At 36.2% G+C, this 20,413-nt stretch overlaps 1 protein-coding gene across 13 annotated transcripts in view; it reads left to right on the top strand.

Moving 5' to 3' along the window:
• Positions 1-20,413, top strand: part of LOC148069397 (neurexin-1a-like) — a 250,064-nt gene that overhangs the window by 159,324 nt on the left and 70,327 nt on the right. For all 13 annotated transcript variants that reach the window (XM_087802393.1, XM_087802401.1, XM_087802398.1 and 10 more), the window contains one exon: positions 1,826-2,007. In XM_087802393.1, coding sequence (XP_087658519.1) covers positions 1,826-2,007 — 182 coding nt within the window. The remainder of the gene's footprint in view (positions 1-1,825; positions 2,008-20,413) is intronic.

Genomic DNA, 20,413 nt, shown 5'->3' with positions numbered 1-20,413 from the left:
GTAACGAAATTCCTAACTTAACTTGGACCATGAAAGTAGCTGCTGTTTTGAAGTTACTACTTTATAAAGTTCTCCCCTGTCTGAAATATTGGCAAACGAGAGGTTACGATAGCGGATTCCATTAAGACGTGACAAAGGCTTCACTCGTCCAGCCAGTCAGCTGTAATCAGGCCCCGCTTTGGTTATACAACGAGTCCCTTGGAAGTGGAGACAAACCTTGATGCTTGACCAATCACAGCAGAGTGGGCGTGGTTATAGTAAACAAGATTTAATCTCCAGAAAAAGTGTTTTCAGTGAGTTCTTATGTAAATATTTCAGTGAAAAGAGGGTTCTGTTCAAACAGACACATACTGTAGAACAAAGAACAAAGATCTATTTAAGACACACTTAAATTAACACTTTAGTTGCTAATTTAAACCATTGGACAAAAATGCTAAAAAAAATGAACAAAAAAGTACTCTTTGGTTACATTCGTAGATACCACAGTAATCCCTTGCCTTGTTGTCGTGTCCCTTTTTGCCGTTGTATCATAGCTATAGCCCAACAAGCTGCCTAGCTCAGGACTCAACAACCTTGTTCTGTCTCTATGTCTCTGAATATGTATATTTTCGCTTTTATTCAGAGGCTGTTCTACACTGGGGGCCTCTATTGCACGAATACAAAAAAAATTAAAATGTCTATAGTTTTTGATGACGTTCCATAGCATTGTAGTATGGTATTAAAGTTTAAATTCCATTTTGTTGTGAGTTCTTTTGTGCCGCCTAGATTAAACTTGGTCCCTGCAGTACAGTTTTCCAAGAAGCATAACTTATTCAAATGAAAATATTAAATAAAGAATTCCACTAGAGAGTTTTCTGGGGTTTTGGGGTGGATAACTAGTTAATTAATTGGAATATTATCATTGTTAATCTTATATCTTAATGTAATCATTCACAAATATTAGTTCTTGTTGTTCAGGTGCAAGCTAGTTACTTAGCTTCAGGCATCTCTTTAATCTTAGAGGTACCTATCACTGAAAGGGGTGAATTATCGCCCAGACATTGTTCCGGGCTCGAGATACCCAGAGACATACAAGTCAATTAGGTTACTCTTAATGTAGTGTTTAAGCGTGAATGCCTCCGCGACAGCTTCTTTTAATGGACCACTTTCTCTAAATTCAATTCCTTCTTTTTTTTTTCCTTCTTCAACCCGGGGTCACATTCCAAATACCTCACGGCCAAACTCGGTGCCGAGGCGGGTGATTAGTACGCTCGTCCATCTACCGGGTCGAGTCCAGACTTTTTCTCGAAAGCCGCTGAAGACAACAGCGTGGTGAGAGAGGAAACGGCTTATTTGGAGGTCACCGGGAGGTTATATTTGCAGCGGCCGGTCAATAATGCTGCTGACGTTGTCTGCCTTTGAGGCTGTTAATGAAGCATGGAGGTGCCCGCTTGCTGGTTCACCTGGGCACCAGGGACCCGACACATTCACACGTGTTCACTTGTTCTCTCGCCTCCAGAGGTGAGTAATTGCTCAGCATTATAAGGGAACTGGCTCTACCTCCCTAATTCTCCTACTCATGAATTTACATGAGCGTAGTTAAACCCTCAGACAAGTGCTGGGAGCTCTTCACGACTGATATGTTGCTTAGGGGCAGAGGTGCCAGTTCCGAGCAGAGAATGCTAAATATCCAAGAGACAATTCCCGAAGCAACCACGTTTTCCCTGTCGACACCCGCCGCCCTTTTACTTTAACATTTATATCATACATACGTAATGACTTCATGTTGCCACCTTTGCTCTCAAAACTTCATTTTTCTTTCTTTTTTTTTTTTTCTTCCTCTCAGCGGGGACGACGTACATATTCGGCCGAGACGGCGGACTGATCACGTACACGTGGCCGCCCAACGACCGTCCAAGCACACGGGCGGACCGGCTGGCCATCGGCTTCAGCACGCACCTGAAGGACGCCGTCCTGGTGAGGGTGGATAGCTCCTCTGGTCTCGGGGACTTCTTGAAACTCCACATTGTAAGTGACTTCTCTCTTTCTTTTAAATGAGTCCCTGTTGGGCTAATTGTGGTGCAAGTTATAGCCGCTTTCCATGCAACTAAATCTTCTGAATGAAGCTGGAAATGAAGGAAGAGCATGAGCTCATACAGTGGACATCATTCTGTCTGCAGCATCGTGACCTTTTCCATTGCTAGACACCCACTTACAGACAAGGCAGACACATATTTAAAATGTATTCGACACTGGGAGAAACATGTATTCACATAAGCAGGTCCGGAAGACTTTATTACAATATTAGTCACTGAAAAACTATGTGACATATCTTCTCCGTCGTTTTTTTTTCTTTCCTCAAGTCTTCTGGGAAGGCAGAATAACATTGGCTGTTTGTGAACATAAGCAGATCCATCAAGAGTGGGACGTGAACAAGACGATTAAGAACATAAAGCAGACAACAAAAGTCAACAGGCAGATGTGTCGAGGCAGATAACAGATCTTTTATCATTTCCGTGTGTGCTGGAACGGATAATTATCCATTTGTTCTGAGTTAGCCGATGAATCCTAATTATCTTGAAATGTACTCGTAAAATATGTCGACACATTTCAGAAGGACTAATGTTATACTGTCTTGGAATAACTGGGGATTATAGTAGGGTTAATAACATGTAAATCAATATTTATCCATATTTATGTTTCCTTGTGAACAATAGTAAATGCTATACAATTTGGAAAATATATATAATTAATGAGGGATAAATAATATGAAGATGTGGATTTGCATTCCCTTTCTATTTTTGTTGATTTCTTCCTAATTAATTTCCTAATTGATCCTCATTTTTAACCAAATAGTGGACATTGTGATATAACTGGGGACCATAATGGGATGACTCAAATGGAAATACGTATTTATTTGAAATTAACCATGTTTATTTTTCCTTGTAATCAATTATATAATTGGAAAATAATATATACTTAATGAAATGTGAATAACAATGAAGATGTGAATTTACTTTTAAACTTATTTACACTTCTATGAGTCTCTATGTCTTTATAATTTTTGTTCGTAATTTGGGTCTTATTTCGAACCAAATAACTCCATATGTCTAAAAATATAAATTCATAATAGGGTTGAACATTGTTATTTACAAGTTATTTTAAACAAAAATGAGCAAATTTAAACCCTTAATATATAATCATTACCAAAATGGTTAATACATATCATTTAACATATATTTGGTAAGTGATTGTGACTATTTTGATATTAACATAGTGAATCATATGATGTAGAGATAGACATAATGTCGAGCATAAATACCAAATCATAGTTGGTTTTTAAAGTACTGGAGATGATGATCTAGGATCGAATGCCATCATAGTGTTGCAATTAAAGATAATTTTTTTGTTTTGTTTTTTATAACAATCAACATATGAACAACATGTTTAGGGGTGAATATCAAATACAAAGTAAATGGAAGTAATGTGTAAAACTTCTTGTAGCTTTTCCACAGATTGTGTTTTTTTCACTCTATTGACATTTTATCTGGGAAAAAATGTTGATCTTGCAAATTCTGGCTGCAGGGGCAGTGGGTTGTGAGAATCCCCTTCCCACTTGCCTCGGCTGTTAGCGCAAAAGCAAATTCTTATTTTATTTATTTTTTCTCTGCACATTAATCTGAGGGCTTTGTAAATGTTGCATGTGATTACGAAGCGTGAGAAAATCAGTACTAAACAATGGAAGGAATTAAGGCAGGTAGAGGTTGAAGGCAAATACGGATACAAAAATAGCCTTTTTTCTATGTTACATGTAACATAGGATAAATAACCGAATATGATTATAATATAATGATTAAATGAATGTAGACGGTTAAAACAAATAATAGATAAATTGAGATATCCACCAAGCTGGTCATTTATCTAAGAAAAAAAAAGTTTATTCTATCTCAACAATTAACCAAAACTATTTTAGGATTTTAAATATTATTAATAGCATTGTTAGTCAATTCGAGAGCTCACAGCAGGTACAGCAGGTTGCAGTTTGCTTCCTGGAACTCGCTCACACAACACACACTATAATTAAAAAATACTTTCCGTTTATAAATATATATATAACAGACCGATGGATTAAAAAAAAATCCTTAGAGGACATAATTAAATACAATTAATTGATTATTTTTTAATTAAAATTGTCCAGAACTATGGGCAGTAAAAAAAAATCTAGGTAAGATATGAATAAAAGTAATTTGACAGAGAGATAATTTGATTACCACGTTAAATGAAAGTCATGTTGAATTATACTTGAAACAAACGTTGACCTTGCTGATAAATCAACATGCGTGACGGTAATAATGCATTCGTTTAGTGCCCGTTTTATTTCCCCGACATTCCTAGCAAAGCTGATTGTGAATTGTATTCTTGTAATTCAGTGTTATTTGGGATGAAAGCGAAAAATGTCTTTGGAGGTGGAGTGTATCTTCAGCTGTATGAGATAGGATTAGAGCAGATTTCAGTATTTACCCCCCTCCTACTCCATCCTCAACATCCCTCACCCCCCTAATCTCCTGCTCCCATTTCATGATGACAGGAAACCCAGCGGGGCTTGAAGGACGCCATCTCAGCTCACACTCTCTCAAGAGAGAATTTTCTGTGTAATATGTGGAGATAGTGATTTAAATGCACCTCAATGACTCGTGGTCCCTCCCCCCCGCCCGCCTCCACCGTTCGATCGCGGATAAAGACAATGACTGAAAAGTCAGTGGACCATCAAGTGTTCGGCAGTCATGGTCTTCACTCAGCCCCGTTTACTGTGGTGCTGATGAGAGTATCCTCGTTTTTTTCTGCTTTTGATTATTGATCCCCAATGTCAATTATCGCTGTGAAAAACAAACCATATAAATAAGAAGTGTGTCTCTACTCACAGTCGCTTACACTATTAACCCTCCATTATTTATCTGCGGCAGGTTCAGCGACACTGAATTTTAAAAGAAGTATCGTCTTTCATGTCTCGGTATAAATTATATATTATAGTTAGTCAACTAAAATATGTATACAGATATGGCCCTCCTTCAAATTTTGGCCTGGCCTGTGATCATAACCAGAGCCGCATTTTGATTAATTTTTCTTATACAGTGCATAACATAAAAAGAGGACCACTACGAAAAACCCGAGCATAACATATTACTTCTATTTGCTTGTGAACTCTCTGTGTGGAGTTTGTATGTTCTCCCCATGTTGCGCCGGTTTACTCCGGGCACTCCGGTCTCCTCCCACAGTCCAAAACCATACAAAGGTTGATTGAGGACTTGGGGAAATTGTCGATAGGTATTGAGAGTGTGTGTGAATGGTTCTCTGTCTTTGTGTGCACTGCGACAGGCTGGCGTCCTGTCCAGGGTGTCCCCTTCCTCTCGCCCAATGAAACTGGGATAGGCTTTAGTCTCCCTGCGACCCCGGCAAGGGATAAGCGGAAGAAAATGAACAAATGCTCACCCAGCTAAGCAAACCACAACCAAAGTCTTCTCTGTTTAATAGTTGGATCTGTATAACTATTCAGATTGTTAACAACATACAATGTAATGTAATACCTCTCTTTTAGTCAGACGGTACTAATATTATGGTAGAACATTCTTCAGAATAAACACTCTGGTGTCAATAACATGAGAATATTAATAGTGTCTAAATGAAGAGAATAAAATGAGAGTTTGCCCATTTTTCAAGTTTTAGTTATTCTTAAACAGAACGTCTCTTATTGAGACTAATACCTAAACATTGAATTGTCTACATCACAATAAGATTTTAAAAAACGATGACGCAAAAATTAAGAGAATTAGACAGTTTGAATCCGGAATCTTGAGTTGAAGTGACGTATGCTGTAGGCTTGAACTACACTGGCTAGGTAACAGGGCTAACTTCCATTCATTAATTTAACGATTTAAAATAATTTGTTTTATGCTTTATTTATTTGTTTTTTTGACCATTTCATGTCCAGGACAACAGGACAAGATTTTCAGGGGGTAAATTATTTTTTAGAGTAGGTAAATAAAAATAAAAGCCAAATGTTTTTAGTTTTTTTTGTCATATCCTACACCTACCTATATATACAGTATTATTATTTTTCGCTCTCTAAAAAGTTTTGGTTTATAATCTATTAATTTAGGGGCTTCGAGAGGGTTATTTAGTTATTGTTGATTTCATTAACACGTGTTATCTCAGGGTCAAGGTGACCCTAATGCCAGAAAACAAATGTGTTTGTGGTATCCCCTGTGTTGTCACCTTGAGCCTTAGATAACTGCAAAGTTAATAGTTCTTTAGTGCTTTTTTTCTGTGAACAATCCAGAAAGGGTTATTTGGTTTTGTGTTACTTTCTGGAAAGCAATATATTTTTATGTTTAAACACAATCGTCACACTTTTCTTTTAACAAATACAGTTATGTGGCTCTCACAGGAAAATGTTTGGTGACCACTAATGTAAATCATCAAAAAAAACATTCATGCTTGTTTTCATTTGCTTTTAAAGATTTGTTGGCCACTTAAAATAACGCGTAACATTTAGCCAACAGACCTTAATTTTGACACATACAGCCGAGATGGTGGTTGCTACGGCAACTACAGACAGGAAATGCCAAAAGACCAATAATAAGACGACGGCGTGTTGATCAACTGGACATAAAATCTATCTTTAATCAGATTCTGTCCAGTCTATCTACAGAAAATGAACTGCAGTTGTTGTTTTTTTTGCGGCTCTGTTGTTTTGAGCCGCAGAGACGATTATAGCCGCTGTTCTGCGCACCTGAGGGACTCGCTCATCCTGTTTTCTGTTGCCCTTCAATCTCCGCTCAGAAATCAAGCAACTTTTCCATCTATTTCACGGTCTTCCAGTGTCTGTCGAGCCTGTTAAATAAGTGAAATAATTTCATCAAAAATTCCAACGAAAAGAGCGAACCTAAGAGCGTTGCCATGAAGTAGAAAACATTCCATGTCGTGTTGGAGGATGGTGGAGAAGTAATGACTTCTCTCCAGCTCCCTGTGGTATTCTGTGATTCACTCAAAGGTTGAAACTCACCTTTAATTGCTGTTCCATTGCGGCTGGAGGATCCATTCATCAAACAGCTTTAGGCAAGACACCATCTTTGTTAGAAAACACCATGTGTTTAACATGAATACTGGGTTACGTAACGATGCATTACATGGCAACAGTCGACGTCTACAGGTGAGATTGTTGCTGGGCAGGTACGTGTAGGTGCAGGAGCTCCTTTGGGGAAAACAGTCTCACGCTATTCCCAACGCACCCATTAAAACACCTTCCAAGATAAAGGATCTACTCCTTATCCCGGGCTTCAGTTAAGGTCCCCCATAATTACCTCCCTTGTTCTGACTTACATGTAATTCCCACAGGATTAAACAGCAAACCGCATGTTTGTGTAGTGCTGGTACTAACCAAATGAACACACATAATTTTTTTTTTTTTTCAGTTATCACAGTATTTTTATGGTTCCATGATGCATATATTGCATTAACATTAAAGTGCTGATAAGGGCCAAGGGCAGGACTGTTTGTATTCTCATAATTTTATGTATTTGTGATTTTACATGGCATCGCTTTGTCAATCTCCGCACCTTTACAATTTTTTAAAAATCAAATAGTTGTGTTCCCTCTTACTCGTCTTCTCACACCTTCTTGCTCCAAGGTTAATTTGGTATTCAGGACACTCAGAGTTCCTCACCACTGCCGGTTTGTTTGTCACGCAAATTTTTAATAATTATAAATACTGTTAGCAATGCCCTTAGCAGCAGGTTGTAGTAGCATTCCAGGACTTGCTTGCACAACACACAGTTGCAGCTCTCTTTATATTCAGTGAGGGGAAATCTTGCATGGATCTAGATCTGGGGTCTCAAACTCAACTGAGGGGCAAACATTTTTTAATTATTGTGGATTTTTTGTAGTTTCACGATGACTTCGGGCCATTTTGTCTATATATTATATGTTCATTTTATACATTTGTTCCATCTTAACTGTATAACCAAAGCTATATTAAAGATAAAATGACATTTGATTATATTTATTCTTTAACCATCCGATGTAACAATATTAGAGTCGCTCTGCCTGCACTCATAAAAACATAGACTATAAATGGCGGGCCACAGAATATAACACTAATGTGTTATCATCAGTTACCTGTCCCAATATCAACTTGTCTTTAAAAGTTCAGGAAAAGTCATTCCTGAACTTTAACAATACATATTTTGCACAGGGAAGTGATGGCCTTCGAGGCAGTAGCAATGGGGGAGGTGCACTGTAAATTCCTTGCAATCTGTTGGGAAGAATCATAATTACAATTTTAAATCGCTTAAGATAAGTTTATAAGTTGTACATTCACTCATTATTCAGTTTATGAAACAAAAGATTCAATCAGATTTGACCATATGCTTGTCAGCTAGATGGAAAGAGTGACATTGCACCAATAAATTCCGACTAAATCTGACAAATCATGGATGCTAGAGCATCTGGGGTCTCGTTCAACCATCACAACTTCCACACCGAAATGTAAATCCCAGTCTGAAGCTGTTTTTTTATTTAAAGCCCTGTGCTGACAGTGAACGGGATTTCCATGTAAAACGTCACATGCTACAGTGATCAATTAGTTGTGGTCAAACATTCATTTTCGGAAGTTCCTCTCGGGATCTTTAGGCTTAGACAGCGGAGTTTTACTTACATTAAAGTGTAAATGCATCGCAGCGTGATATTTCGGGATCATAGGTGGGAATCAGTGCGACTTCTGCTGCCTCATGTATCCACATTTGTTATGTCTAAAATTGAAAGGCTCCCGTTCTCTACTTCTTTTTTTGTATGAGCTTAAAACAGAGAAAGATTCTGCTCACTATCGGTAGCTAAGAAAGTGAGGATGTAATGAAGCATTTAATAGCTGATCGTGATGTTGAAACAGCAGGGGAAGGGACGGATGAAGGATCCTCACTGGCAAAATATAGCAACTTGTTCTCTTCCGACACAACAATAAAGTGAAGCTTTAAAAGAAAAAAAAAAAAACTTCCTTTTTTACTACTCACATCATTTTGTTGCAGGCAAGAGACTCTAAGGTTTGTATCCCGAATTGATTCCATGTCCGCGGTGATGGATGGGAGTCAGAATCTTAAATGTGAGATGGGATCGTCTCCTGCCTCCTTTACTCATACGCTGAGCAGCCACACGGCTCGGATGATGTACCTGACCTCAAAGAATCAAATCTCATCATATCCATATTGCGAGAGGACAGTGCTAGAATCACCATTACTCATCTTTCAATTCCAATCATTTCTCAATTTGTTCAAGCTCCTCGCCACTATAAAGCCAAGTGGTCCATGAAGAGGGATGAGTGTGTGCATGTGCGTTCGCAAGAGCGTGTGCGCTTGAGTGTGCGGGACGAAGCTGTGTCTACCCTTTTATTAACGTAACAAATCAGAGTGAGCACATCTTGTCATTTTTTTTAAAGGCGTACATCAATATGTTATAGGCGGCGCAATAATGCCACAGCTAAGTTGGTGTGAATTTGATTTTATTGTCAATCTAGCGCTGCCCAGCATGCTCACTTACATCTGGGTTACGAGGTTAACAACATTGACATTCCACTTGTTATTAAAGGGATACATTTGTACGAGGGTGGCTCCGCCCTCCCGACCCAGAGTCATAACCAGACCGTCTGTTTCCAGGTATCATCTAGTACGAGTGTTGGGAAATATCCATATGGCGATATAAATAAAAACATTTAAAACATTAAGAACATTTTTTTTTTTTATAAAAAATACATAAAAATAAATAAATGAATAGATGTATTTATTGTTTTTAAATGTTTGGCTTGCAAATAATATTTTACGTGATACAATTTTATCCTTAGTTTAATAATGTGTCTGTAAAATACTTAAATACCAAATAAATATACTGAATTCTATGTTCAAATACTCATGCTGTTTGTAAATTTTTCTGTTGCAATTAAACTTAAGGCCACTAAATGGCAGCAGTCATTACGTCCTCTGCAGCTAAATAAACATTGAAATCCTACGAAATCCCCAATGACTGAGGACGAGAGGATGCAGTCAACTCCAGCAGCTTTTAAAGCTGATATATTTTGGAGTCAAAACAAATGAAAGCACTTGAGATTTATCTGGTATGAAAATTCTGCTACAAAAGAGTGAAATATCTTGTGCAATACTAAAAATATATCCATGTTCCTATAGTATCAGAATTTATCGTATCATTGTCCCTATCATCCACTCAGTTTTGTTTATCTTAAGTCCACTTTAAATACAGTTTATAAAATTAAGATAGACAGTAAATCGCATCATGGCTACTTCAACAGAGCTCTGTTCTCTTTTAGTGGTTTTCTGGTTTAAACATTTTTTTTTTTTTGTATCCTCAGAAGGATTTTGTTCGCGCAAGAGTAGCTGTGTGTGTATTGTTGTATGTGTGTGTGTCAGATGGGGACTGGGGCAATGCAGCATGGAGTCAGCAGAGTTGTTGACTTTTGACACAGCTGCCCCGGCCTCAGGGTGAGATAAAAATAGCACCACTTTTTTTCTTGCTCCGATCCAGTCAGCAGTGTTTCTGCGTCCCTTTTGATGACACACATACAGCAGGCCATCAGTGTATAAATATTTACTAATGACATATGTTCTGTTCTGTTGCATTTTATGTGAAAAACAAAAGCAAATGTTGATTTTAGTCACAGAAGTTTGGATTGGCCTTTTTAATGTATTAAAACAAGCTGTGACTGATTTTAAAAAAAAATATCTTTGTATATTTTACTTTTATTTAAAACACAAAATTAAAACAAAAACTTGCTGTAGATATTCAAATACAATTATTTTAAATTATATTTTGGGTAAATTTGATAATTTTTCAAGCATCAGTCATTGTTTTATACAATGTTTTTATGTGGCTTCTTCAACAGTTTTAAGCATCTTATAAGATTCATTTCACCCATTTTAAGGTTTAATATTTTGAGTGTCGTGATCAAATCGAGATGTCATGAAAGATATTTACCAATGTGCAAAAGCTCTTAATATTAAGTTATTACTTGTTGAGGGAAACATATATTCACTGATTGTAAAGGACAGCAGATCGCTGGAGTTCATGATTAAAGTTCACGGTGAAGCGCGGCAAACAATTAATTTCACTGCGATTTTCTGAATAGCTCATGCCCTTTCTAATCCTAAATGCCCACACGATTTATATATGAAAGATGAAAGATGAAATGCAAGTAATTCAATGATTGAAGATTATTTTTTTCGTTTGGTCAATGCACTTTTCTCTCAATGATCTTGATTAAAAGATGCTAAAACAGCCTTCAGGGTTCTTAACTGTAAAACATTCATTAGTGTAAACCTGTCAGTGATTTACATTTTTCTTTTAATCTTGTCAAGTGGTTTATTTAATCGTACATTCAGACATCTGTTGATGGAATCCTGAAGGCTATTAAGTAAACACTAGACTAGAGTATAAAAGGTACAACCCAGTCCAGTAATTGGCTCTAATGAAACATTGGGAACAAGTGGATCAAAAACTAAGGACCATTGTTAAAATTATCTAATTAAATCATTATTCACTCACTATGTGATTTGGGTTACGTTTAGACTGAATATTATTTATTTAATTGAAAGTTTTCCAAGGATAAGTTCCGCCATGAATGGCCGTGTACGAAGTTGTTTCAATTTTGTCTACACATTAATTCCGAAAAGGCATGTATCTTTGGATCAAAATTAATTACAGTCTCAAGAAATGTTCAGTATTTCATTTTCGTCCTGTGTTTTTATAAACCAAACACAGTGTGCCACCTTTCCCCATTGCTGTTGAGCAATTATCAGCTGATTTTGACCTGACCGAGTCTGAAATGACTTGCATACAATTACTCACACACTGCTGTTTCGGAGAGAAAGAAAATAATCTTAACGGTTGCTCGTCGGCTATTTATCCCATAATTGTTGTTGGCTCCCTGATGTTCATGACGTCTTTCGTGTTGTGTGGGGCAGCATGAAATATTAAAGAGTCGTCTTAATTGCTTTTTTTCCACTGATGCGATTCTCTTATTGGAAGACCACCGTACTTCCTGTTGCAGTCTGTTGAATGTATAATAGATATAAAAGCAACATGTGTTGAATTGAGTAGTAGTTCTAAGTACTAATACTTCAGTCAACTGGTTAAATGTATACACCACACGCAACACTTGGCATTTCTCATGCTAAAATTTACCAATTTTATACTCTTTATTTATTTTTGTCTTCATTAAATGTGGTCATTTTTCAGTAAATAATTCAGGTCTTGGCGTCTATCTTTAATCACAGCACCACTAAATGGAATGCATATACATCAAGTCATTGTAATTTAAAATGTTAACACAATAGCACTGATGTACAGCAGCCGAGCTATTCATAGTACAGGTTTCCTAAATTCGAGATTTATTTGCGGTATTTTCACCAAACGCCATTTATATATAAGAAAATAGCGCCCAGCCTTCAAATTAAGAGCATTGAATAATCCTTGTAATCCTTTCTTATCAGGACCATACTCGGTACTGTTTAAAATGCTTGTTTGTTATTAATTTAATTATCCATTATCTTCATTTTATTGATTGATTAAAACAAAATTAGATGTACACTTTTAAAAACTTAATATGTTTCAGATACTTTAAAATGCATGTTTACGATGTGAAATAATAAAATAACACAATTGAATGTAGAGATTTAGAGAAATTGACAAGTAAAACATAATACGTTAGCTATGATTCAGCGGAGGAGAACAGGTTTACAATGCTATTGATCAATAGTTATCCCAATAAATATCAATGAAAGCCTCAGATCTCTTCTAGAGGATGTAGACGACTTTCAACAAAATATTTGTAACATTTGAATGTAGATTTTTGGAAAGAATAACAAGTTAATCATCAAATAATAACCATCTGAGTCATACAACATTCAAAGATGACATTATAGGTGGTGTGGAGGTGAGGACATCAGTCTTATTAATCATATGAATCTACTTTTAAAAAACATCTTTTTGACATTCAAATCCGACACTTGTCATTTTCTGAAACTTCACAGCCTTCTATATACTATGTGATCACCTAAAAAATGGCGAGTCGTTGAAGTGCATCTGCTTTTAGAATGTGCCAACTTGTCTCTGGATGACCACGTCGTCAGCAGAAACTCTCATCCTCTGTACGTCCCTGGTTTATGAATAATGGATTTGGTGACCCTCTGCATATCCTTCATAGCTGCCAGTCAATACCCCTCAGGTCCAACTCGGGAACAAAAGGGTTCAGTTGAACATAGTCAATCGCTGTGGAGACTTTTGGGGCGTTTTATCCATGTTGAGAGAAAAAAAACACAAATGACACGTATTTCTTTTGTGTAACTTTATTTTCATTGATGATGGTAGAGAGGTTACTGTTTGACTGGAAGGTCATCGGATCCATCCCAGCTCAGGACATGTTTAAGTCGATGTTTCCCTGAACGAGACAACCAACCCTTGATTCTTCCTGAGCGTTCAGTTAGCGTCTTTGTGAGTTAAGAATATATTGATTTAAAAATCACTATTTAAGAAAAAGAAGAGAGTCTTTTTCATTTGAATTTGAACATTTATTTAAATGGATCTGAACTGTTCAGTGAATTAAATAATTAATGGCATTGTAAAAAATGAATGATACACTATTTTACTAAAAGCATGGCCAAGTTCCTAAAGCCATATTAGTCTTTCTATATACTGTCTGAGACTCCAACTGTAAATAGAGTACAGAGTACATCACAATAGATTAATAGATATCTCCACACTTTGAGGGTGCTAGTCATCGTCAATCAGCAAAGTTTGATTTATAATAATATTAATATGGATTTCCAGTGACAGCATAATGGAAAATGTACTCAGTAATTGTCAATATTTTCCCAGTATCAAGATGGATGCAGGCTCCAAGATGAAATAGTGGGTTGATATTGATGCACTTTCCCTCTTAGCATAGGAAGCTTAACTTATCATCAAAGGATGAATGTGTTGATGTGTGTGCAGGGAAGGTTTATTAAAAAAAATGAAGAAAAGAAGGAGGCAGAAGCTTTGGTGCTGCTTGTGCTGTATAGAACCATCCCCTGTCAGCAGCCTACATCAACATAGGGGAAGATCAAGAAGACAGGCTCATGTTGTTTTTTCGTCCGCCTCCATCCCTCAGGTAGTCACATGGGGGGCGACCCATGAGTCTGTGACCCTATTCTGCTTATTTCATCAACCGACTATCTTGATTGAAATGAGATGTATTTCCTGCAATTTCACTTTTATTTTTTACTTAAAAGTGGTAGTTTACCCAACATTCAAATTTCACTTGCATACAATGCATACTCAACGACTAAGGGTTTCGAATTATTTTCAGCGTATTCTGTTCCTTTTTAGAGATACAGTATACACAATATGTAAGTCCATGCTAATGTAGCAACTGGAGATCACTTGTCTTCATCTTCTTCCATAAAGACACTTCCACAGAACATCCAAATACCTCCATCTTGCTCATTTGTAACGTTCTTCTAGTGTTTTAGCATCAAAATTAGAAATTTTCCAGAAAAAAATCCTAAACATTTCTGTATTTTAAGCTTGTTTTAGCGGATGTTGCTAGGCTAGCTGCTAGGTTCATCTTTGTCCAAAATGACGCACTTATAAACATCTAAATACCTCTATGGTCTTGTCTGTAACGTCCATTTTGTATTGAATCCTCAACATGAGGATTTTTTCCAATTTTTTTATTTTTATTTTATATTTTAAGGTTGTTTTTTAGCAGAAGCTGCAGGGCTAGCTGCTAGGAATGGCTATTAAAATGGAAATATTTGCCTATAGCTCTCAAAGGCAACAGATTACTTTGAAAATAATCACAACTCTAGTCGACATGAGGATGAGTAGAAAATAAGTGAAATTTATTTTTTGTCTTAAGTTTTAGGCATGCACGAAAAGTAGTTTGCTTCTTTTGGAGGACGCACGAAAAACCTTGACAACGGCCATTAAAAGTGTATCCTAATTTATTTTCCTCTCCCCTTCCACTCCCTTCTCCTCGACCTTTATGAATCAGTTATGCTTGGAGTGTCTGCGTCTACTTAACTCTTTTGATACGCCGGTGCATGTTTTGAATTTACCTGATGTCTGACAAGGTTCTTCGATAAGAGACGTAGAAAATTGTTATGGGAATTCCAAGTCTCCCTTGAATCCAGCTCGAGCGAAACACTCAACGTTTTAATCTCCCTTCAACACCGCCGAGTTCTTACCTGATCAACCCACGATACTACAGTCGTAGATGTTATTCCATTGGCTCATAAGAATAATTAGGCTTTATTCATTTTTAAGATCTTTATAATACATGATTACGGCCTGTTATTTAACCCCACCTATTCTTAAATTACAGGACAGGATTTGCTAGAAAGCAGTTTCAAGTGGTAAAAAAAAACTGACGTCACCCACCACCACAAGTTCATTTGATACGAATCAATGAACAGCCAGTCAGGCTGTCTGTGCTTGTTTGTGTTTTCAATCCATATATCCGGTACATGAAGAAATACTGACCAACGTGGACAAGCCGGAAATAGTAGCAATATTTTGACCACTCCATAAAATGTTAATGTGAGATGCGGAAAAGGAAATATATAATTCAAAGGCTCCGATATGAAAGATATATATCCTGTTTCAGTGGTCTTTAATTGTCTCGCGATGTTGCTTGCTTATGATTCAAAGGTTTGTACTTCCTTTCTGAGATAACTTTACTGTTGAGCCTTCAACGGAACAAAATGATGGCCACATATACCAGAAAACCATTATTTTATTAAAGGTAAACTTATCATTTTAAAAGGTCAACTAGGACATTCAAATCTAAATTCATGTATGTATGATCAAAACGATGAGTTTGACCAATAGAAAATTGTATCGATTGGTTGATGAGGTCTCATGAAACAGCTGATGAGGTATCATGATACACTTTCCTAATTTTGAAAGGCCACTAGATGGCACTCTCTGCTTTATAATCTTGGCTCAGATATCATAATTAAATGAAACCATTTATCATTTTCAAATTTAAACAGGCTATTGAAATAAAGACACAGTATAATCATACATTGTCTTCATTTTGAAAGGCCACTAGATGGCACTCAAAGTTTGAAAATCATCCCAGGTGTCTTTAAATTACTAGGTTACAGCTATACGATTATAAAACAGAGAGTGTAATCTAATGGCCTTTGACATTGAAGGGTACTGTATCATGATGCCTCATCAGATGTTCCATGAGGCCTCATGAACCAACCATAAGGCATTACCATAAAAAAAATGGTAATTAATAAAATGAAAGAGTAACCAAAGAATTAGGTTAAATTTAAAATCCACGTTAGTATAAGTAAAACTAATAGTTTAACACAACACATAAAGGACAATTAGAAACAGTATACTGACAAAATAGATTATTTATGTTTTGCGTAAACTACTAGAAAAAAAAAAAAATTATAACCTAGGACATATGGTACATTCAAGCGACTCTTTAATTCTTCATCCATGTCCTTAAATTACTTTGAAAACCAATGTCATCATATAAACAGAAGCAATGAGTTTTACAATTAAGGAACTACTTTCCCACATTCCAATGGCTCCTACATTTTATCAACCCCTTTCTTATCTATTTTTTGTTCGTAATATTTGCCATGGTCCATAATTTCTAAACTGTATCGTAATTCACTCAGATGTAGGTTAAACTTTAAGCATGTTAACTGTAGAATTATAGACTTAGACTTATTTTTATTGTCACTGCACAGAAAATCACTGTGAAACTGGCAACGAAATGTTGTTGCTTGGCAACTGTTAAAAAACACAGCATAGAATGTATATAAAAAAGTATAAATATGAATTAGTGCAATATAGTATAAATATAATGAATAAATAATGGTTTAAATATTGCATAGCATGTGTTATATTGCATTTAGCAGTCTGATGGCCAGAGGGAAGAAGCTGTTGCTGAATCTTTCTGTTTCATACATGGAATTTCAAGTTTTTTCATAATGATATTGCTCCATCTGATATTAAACGGATGTGTCAAATGCACAAGCTTGACATTCATTCTAAAGATGGTACTTGACGGAAGCTAGCGATAACAGTCTCTGGGGTCCTTACAAACCCACCCAGAAAAAAAAGGGGTGACTGAACGACCAGCGCTGCGGTGAACTCCTCACCCCTTATGCTTTATCAGTCTGTCATACTATTGTACCACAAAGAACCAGGCAGGGCTTATCTTCTTGATAAGGTTTGCCGCCACAAACAAAACGAAAAGACAAGAAAAGGAATAGAAGTGAACAGAATGTCAAAGCCGAACAAGCCTCCTTCAATGTGTTAACCTTTTATTACCTCTCGCTGCAAGATGACTGATAAAGACTCAAAGACAATGAAGGAGGAAGAGACGGGAGATAAGTTGGATGAAAGGGAGAGGGTGAAACTGAAAAGATTAAGAGTAAGTCCTCTGTGTGAGGCCTCAAACATTTCATTCATGGCAAAAGCATTGTCTGCTCAGGAGGATGAAGGGATAAGGATACATAAAGGGGGTTGTGGGTTGATTTCATAAAGAAACATTCTAAATATGGCACTTGTAAATTGTTGAGAGTATGAGAGTATCATGAACATTCCTCACTCGGTTAGAGGTCACGTCTGAAGTGAGGACAAGGCCATACATATCTCGAAGCGTTCATAAGAAATGGATTAGTTGATGCATTTATAGCATCTTATTTTGGGTACGTAATTCAAATACACATTTCATTTTAGTCTACAGGGGTTATATGAAATGTAGTGCGATGGAATATACAGTCAGTGTTGGGAACATTCACTTTATATGTGAACTAGTTCAAAGTCTAGTTCACCAATTTTAAACTAGTTGAGTTCATCGGTTATAATTCAAATATTTCAAAAGTTCACAGCTCCAAGAATGAAATGGTTTACAGGATTCTTTATATATCTTTACATATCTTTATATATATATCTTTATATATATATATATATATATATATATATATATGTGTTACAAAAAGCTCTTATTTTTCCAAATCATAAATACAACCAAATTCATAGATTATTATAGCTGTTTAAACTTTAAAAGTTGGATCAAATTTCATTGTCATATCAGAAACTACAAAAGTAAACAGTAATAAAATAACACAGAAATATTGTTGTCGTAGAATGCAGTTCAAGTCCATCCAAAATATGAACGAGTTCACAAACTATTGCTCAATGAACAACACTGTATACAGTCATAATTAAATAAAAATATGAATATATGAAAGATGTATTATTCCGATTGTATTTCAAAGCCTTTTAATGAAAACAACTTTAAGAGTTAAATATACAACTGAACTAGTATACCAAACATTATTAGATAACTTTTTTTAATATGGATTAAAGGGAACAAGAGTGTGATTATTTTTGAAATAATCTCTGGTTATAGCTCTTCTTCGTGTGCCAAATAGAGAGAATCCTTTATCCTCTTTTTTATGGAAAGATCAAAAATGTTGAGCCAAATAATGATGATAATAAAATATAATCATGTAATCTCCAATAAAAGTTGTTTCAGCTAGAATATATTTGACTCAATGAGGCAGTAAACTGATGTTGTAAAGGCAGGAGTTGAATATGTTTTATACTATAAAACCATCTATTATTTGACTACATTAATCACTTTCCTTTTTTGCTTTTCTTTTAACTTACTTTATTTTATTTCACCTCTTCTCTCCACTAGGAGGAGTCACAGTCGAGCTGCGGTTGACCCTCAGTAATACATTGAATTAACCATTCTGATAATAACGAGTTATGAAATCTCAGTTTTATCAATTTCATCTTGTCTACAATTCATGAGCATAAACCTATTTTTTTTGATATACTGTATTTAGTATTTTTTTTTTATAGATTTTGTGTAAGTCTTAGCAGACCTGTTAAGGTTTTACATGAAGACATTTGAGTGCTCATAAAATGTTTAATGATTTCTCTCAGCCCTGTCGAGAATAATGGCCTCTCCAGTCGCGAGCTCTGTGCCAGAGCCACAGCGACATGGATTTCCAGCCAGCGAGGAGAAATAAGAGCTATTGTTGGCTGCGAAGGGCAGAACATGTGGCTGAGAGTCAGCACATGTCCACCCTCCACGTGTGTGTTTTTCCATACGTCCTTGTGTATGTGTGCACTGTTCAATAAACTCATCACAAGCGCCATAAAGAAAGCTGACATTTACGGCACAGAACAAAGGTCAAGGAGTTGAGCCTGATGAGATCATAATCATAGGGAAACGCTCGTTCACCACCGCTTCGGAAGAAAAAAAGGAGTAAACCTGCCTTGTGGAGGATCTTCGGTCTATCATTAAATATATACGCTAACATAGAGAATAATACTTTCTTCTCCGTCTTTATAATTTTTTTGTTTGCAAGTCTGTGGTGATAAGAGATGCTGGAAAACATTGCTTTGGTGATATATCAAGACATCACCGTATTGATTGTTAAAAAGTTGATAGTTCTCTTCAGTTTTTTGGTTAGCAAATCATATTGAATGTGTTACCATAGTTATATTATGGTTTATAGTTCAATATGTGTTTTAAATATGTATAGATATATATTTTTAAATATTTACAATTACATATTAAGATGCAAATATTCACACCATGGTGATTGTTCTGTTGCTATTTAACTCTCTGCCACTAGATGGTAGCAGTTATTAGATCCACTGAAGCTAAATGAACATTGAAGTTCCGCAAAAGTTTGGCGATGACTGAGGACAAGAGGATACGTTCGACTCCAGCAGCTTATAAAGCTGATGGTTGGACATATTTTGGTTTCAAAACAAATGAAAGCAGTAACGACTTTGTCATGTGGTCTGTAAATTAAAAAACACAAGAGTTAAGTACGCGACAATACTACAAATATATCCTTGTTCCGACGAAGTATTGTAATATGTTGCATTACATCTGACCGTCCCTGTATTGTTATACGTATCCTAACGCCATATTCTTGCCAATTGAAAATTGTTTAATCAGAATTGAAAACTGGTCGTATTACCATATCACAAACATAACCCGATTGTGGCAAAATCTGAGTAATTTATCAAAAGATTTTATCCATTTGTTTTCTTTATGGTGTTAATAGCAATAAAGTTTGATTTGAATTTGACAAAAATAATGCCAGCAAGTACCTTGGAATTCATATTTTCACTTCTGTCTCCCTAACATACAGTTAAAAAAGAAAATGTGTTTTTCACTGTGATGGACTGTGGGAAAACAACCAGTTATCTAGGGAGATGCTTTCAAGCAGGAAGGGAACTTCATCTTTGAACATGCACTAGTTTGGGGACAGAGTGTGTTGCCAGATTGGCAGTTGGCTCTTCTGGGCTTCCTATATCTTTGATGACACATTAG

This window comes from Callionymus lyra, chromosome 11, assembly GCF_982586985.1.
Source record: "Callionymus lyra chromosome 11, fCalLyr1.hap1.1, whole genome shotgun sequence".
NCBI classification, from domain to species: Eukaryota; Metazoa; Chordata; class Actinopteri; order Syngnathiformes; family Callionymidae; genus Callionymus; species Callionymus lyra.
Note: the sequence above shows the minus strand (reverse complement) of the source record. Positions and strands in the feature narration are given on the sequence as shown.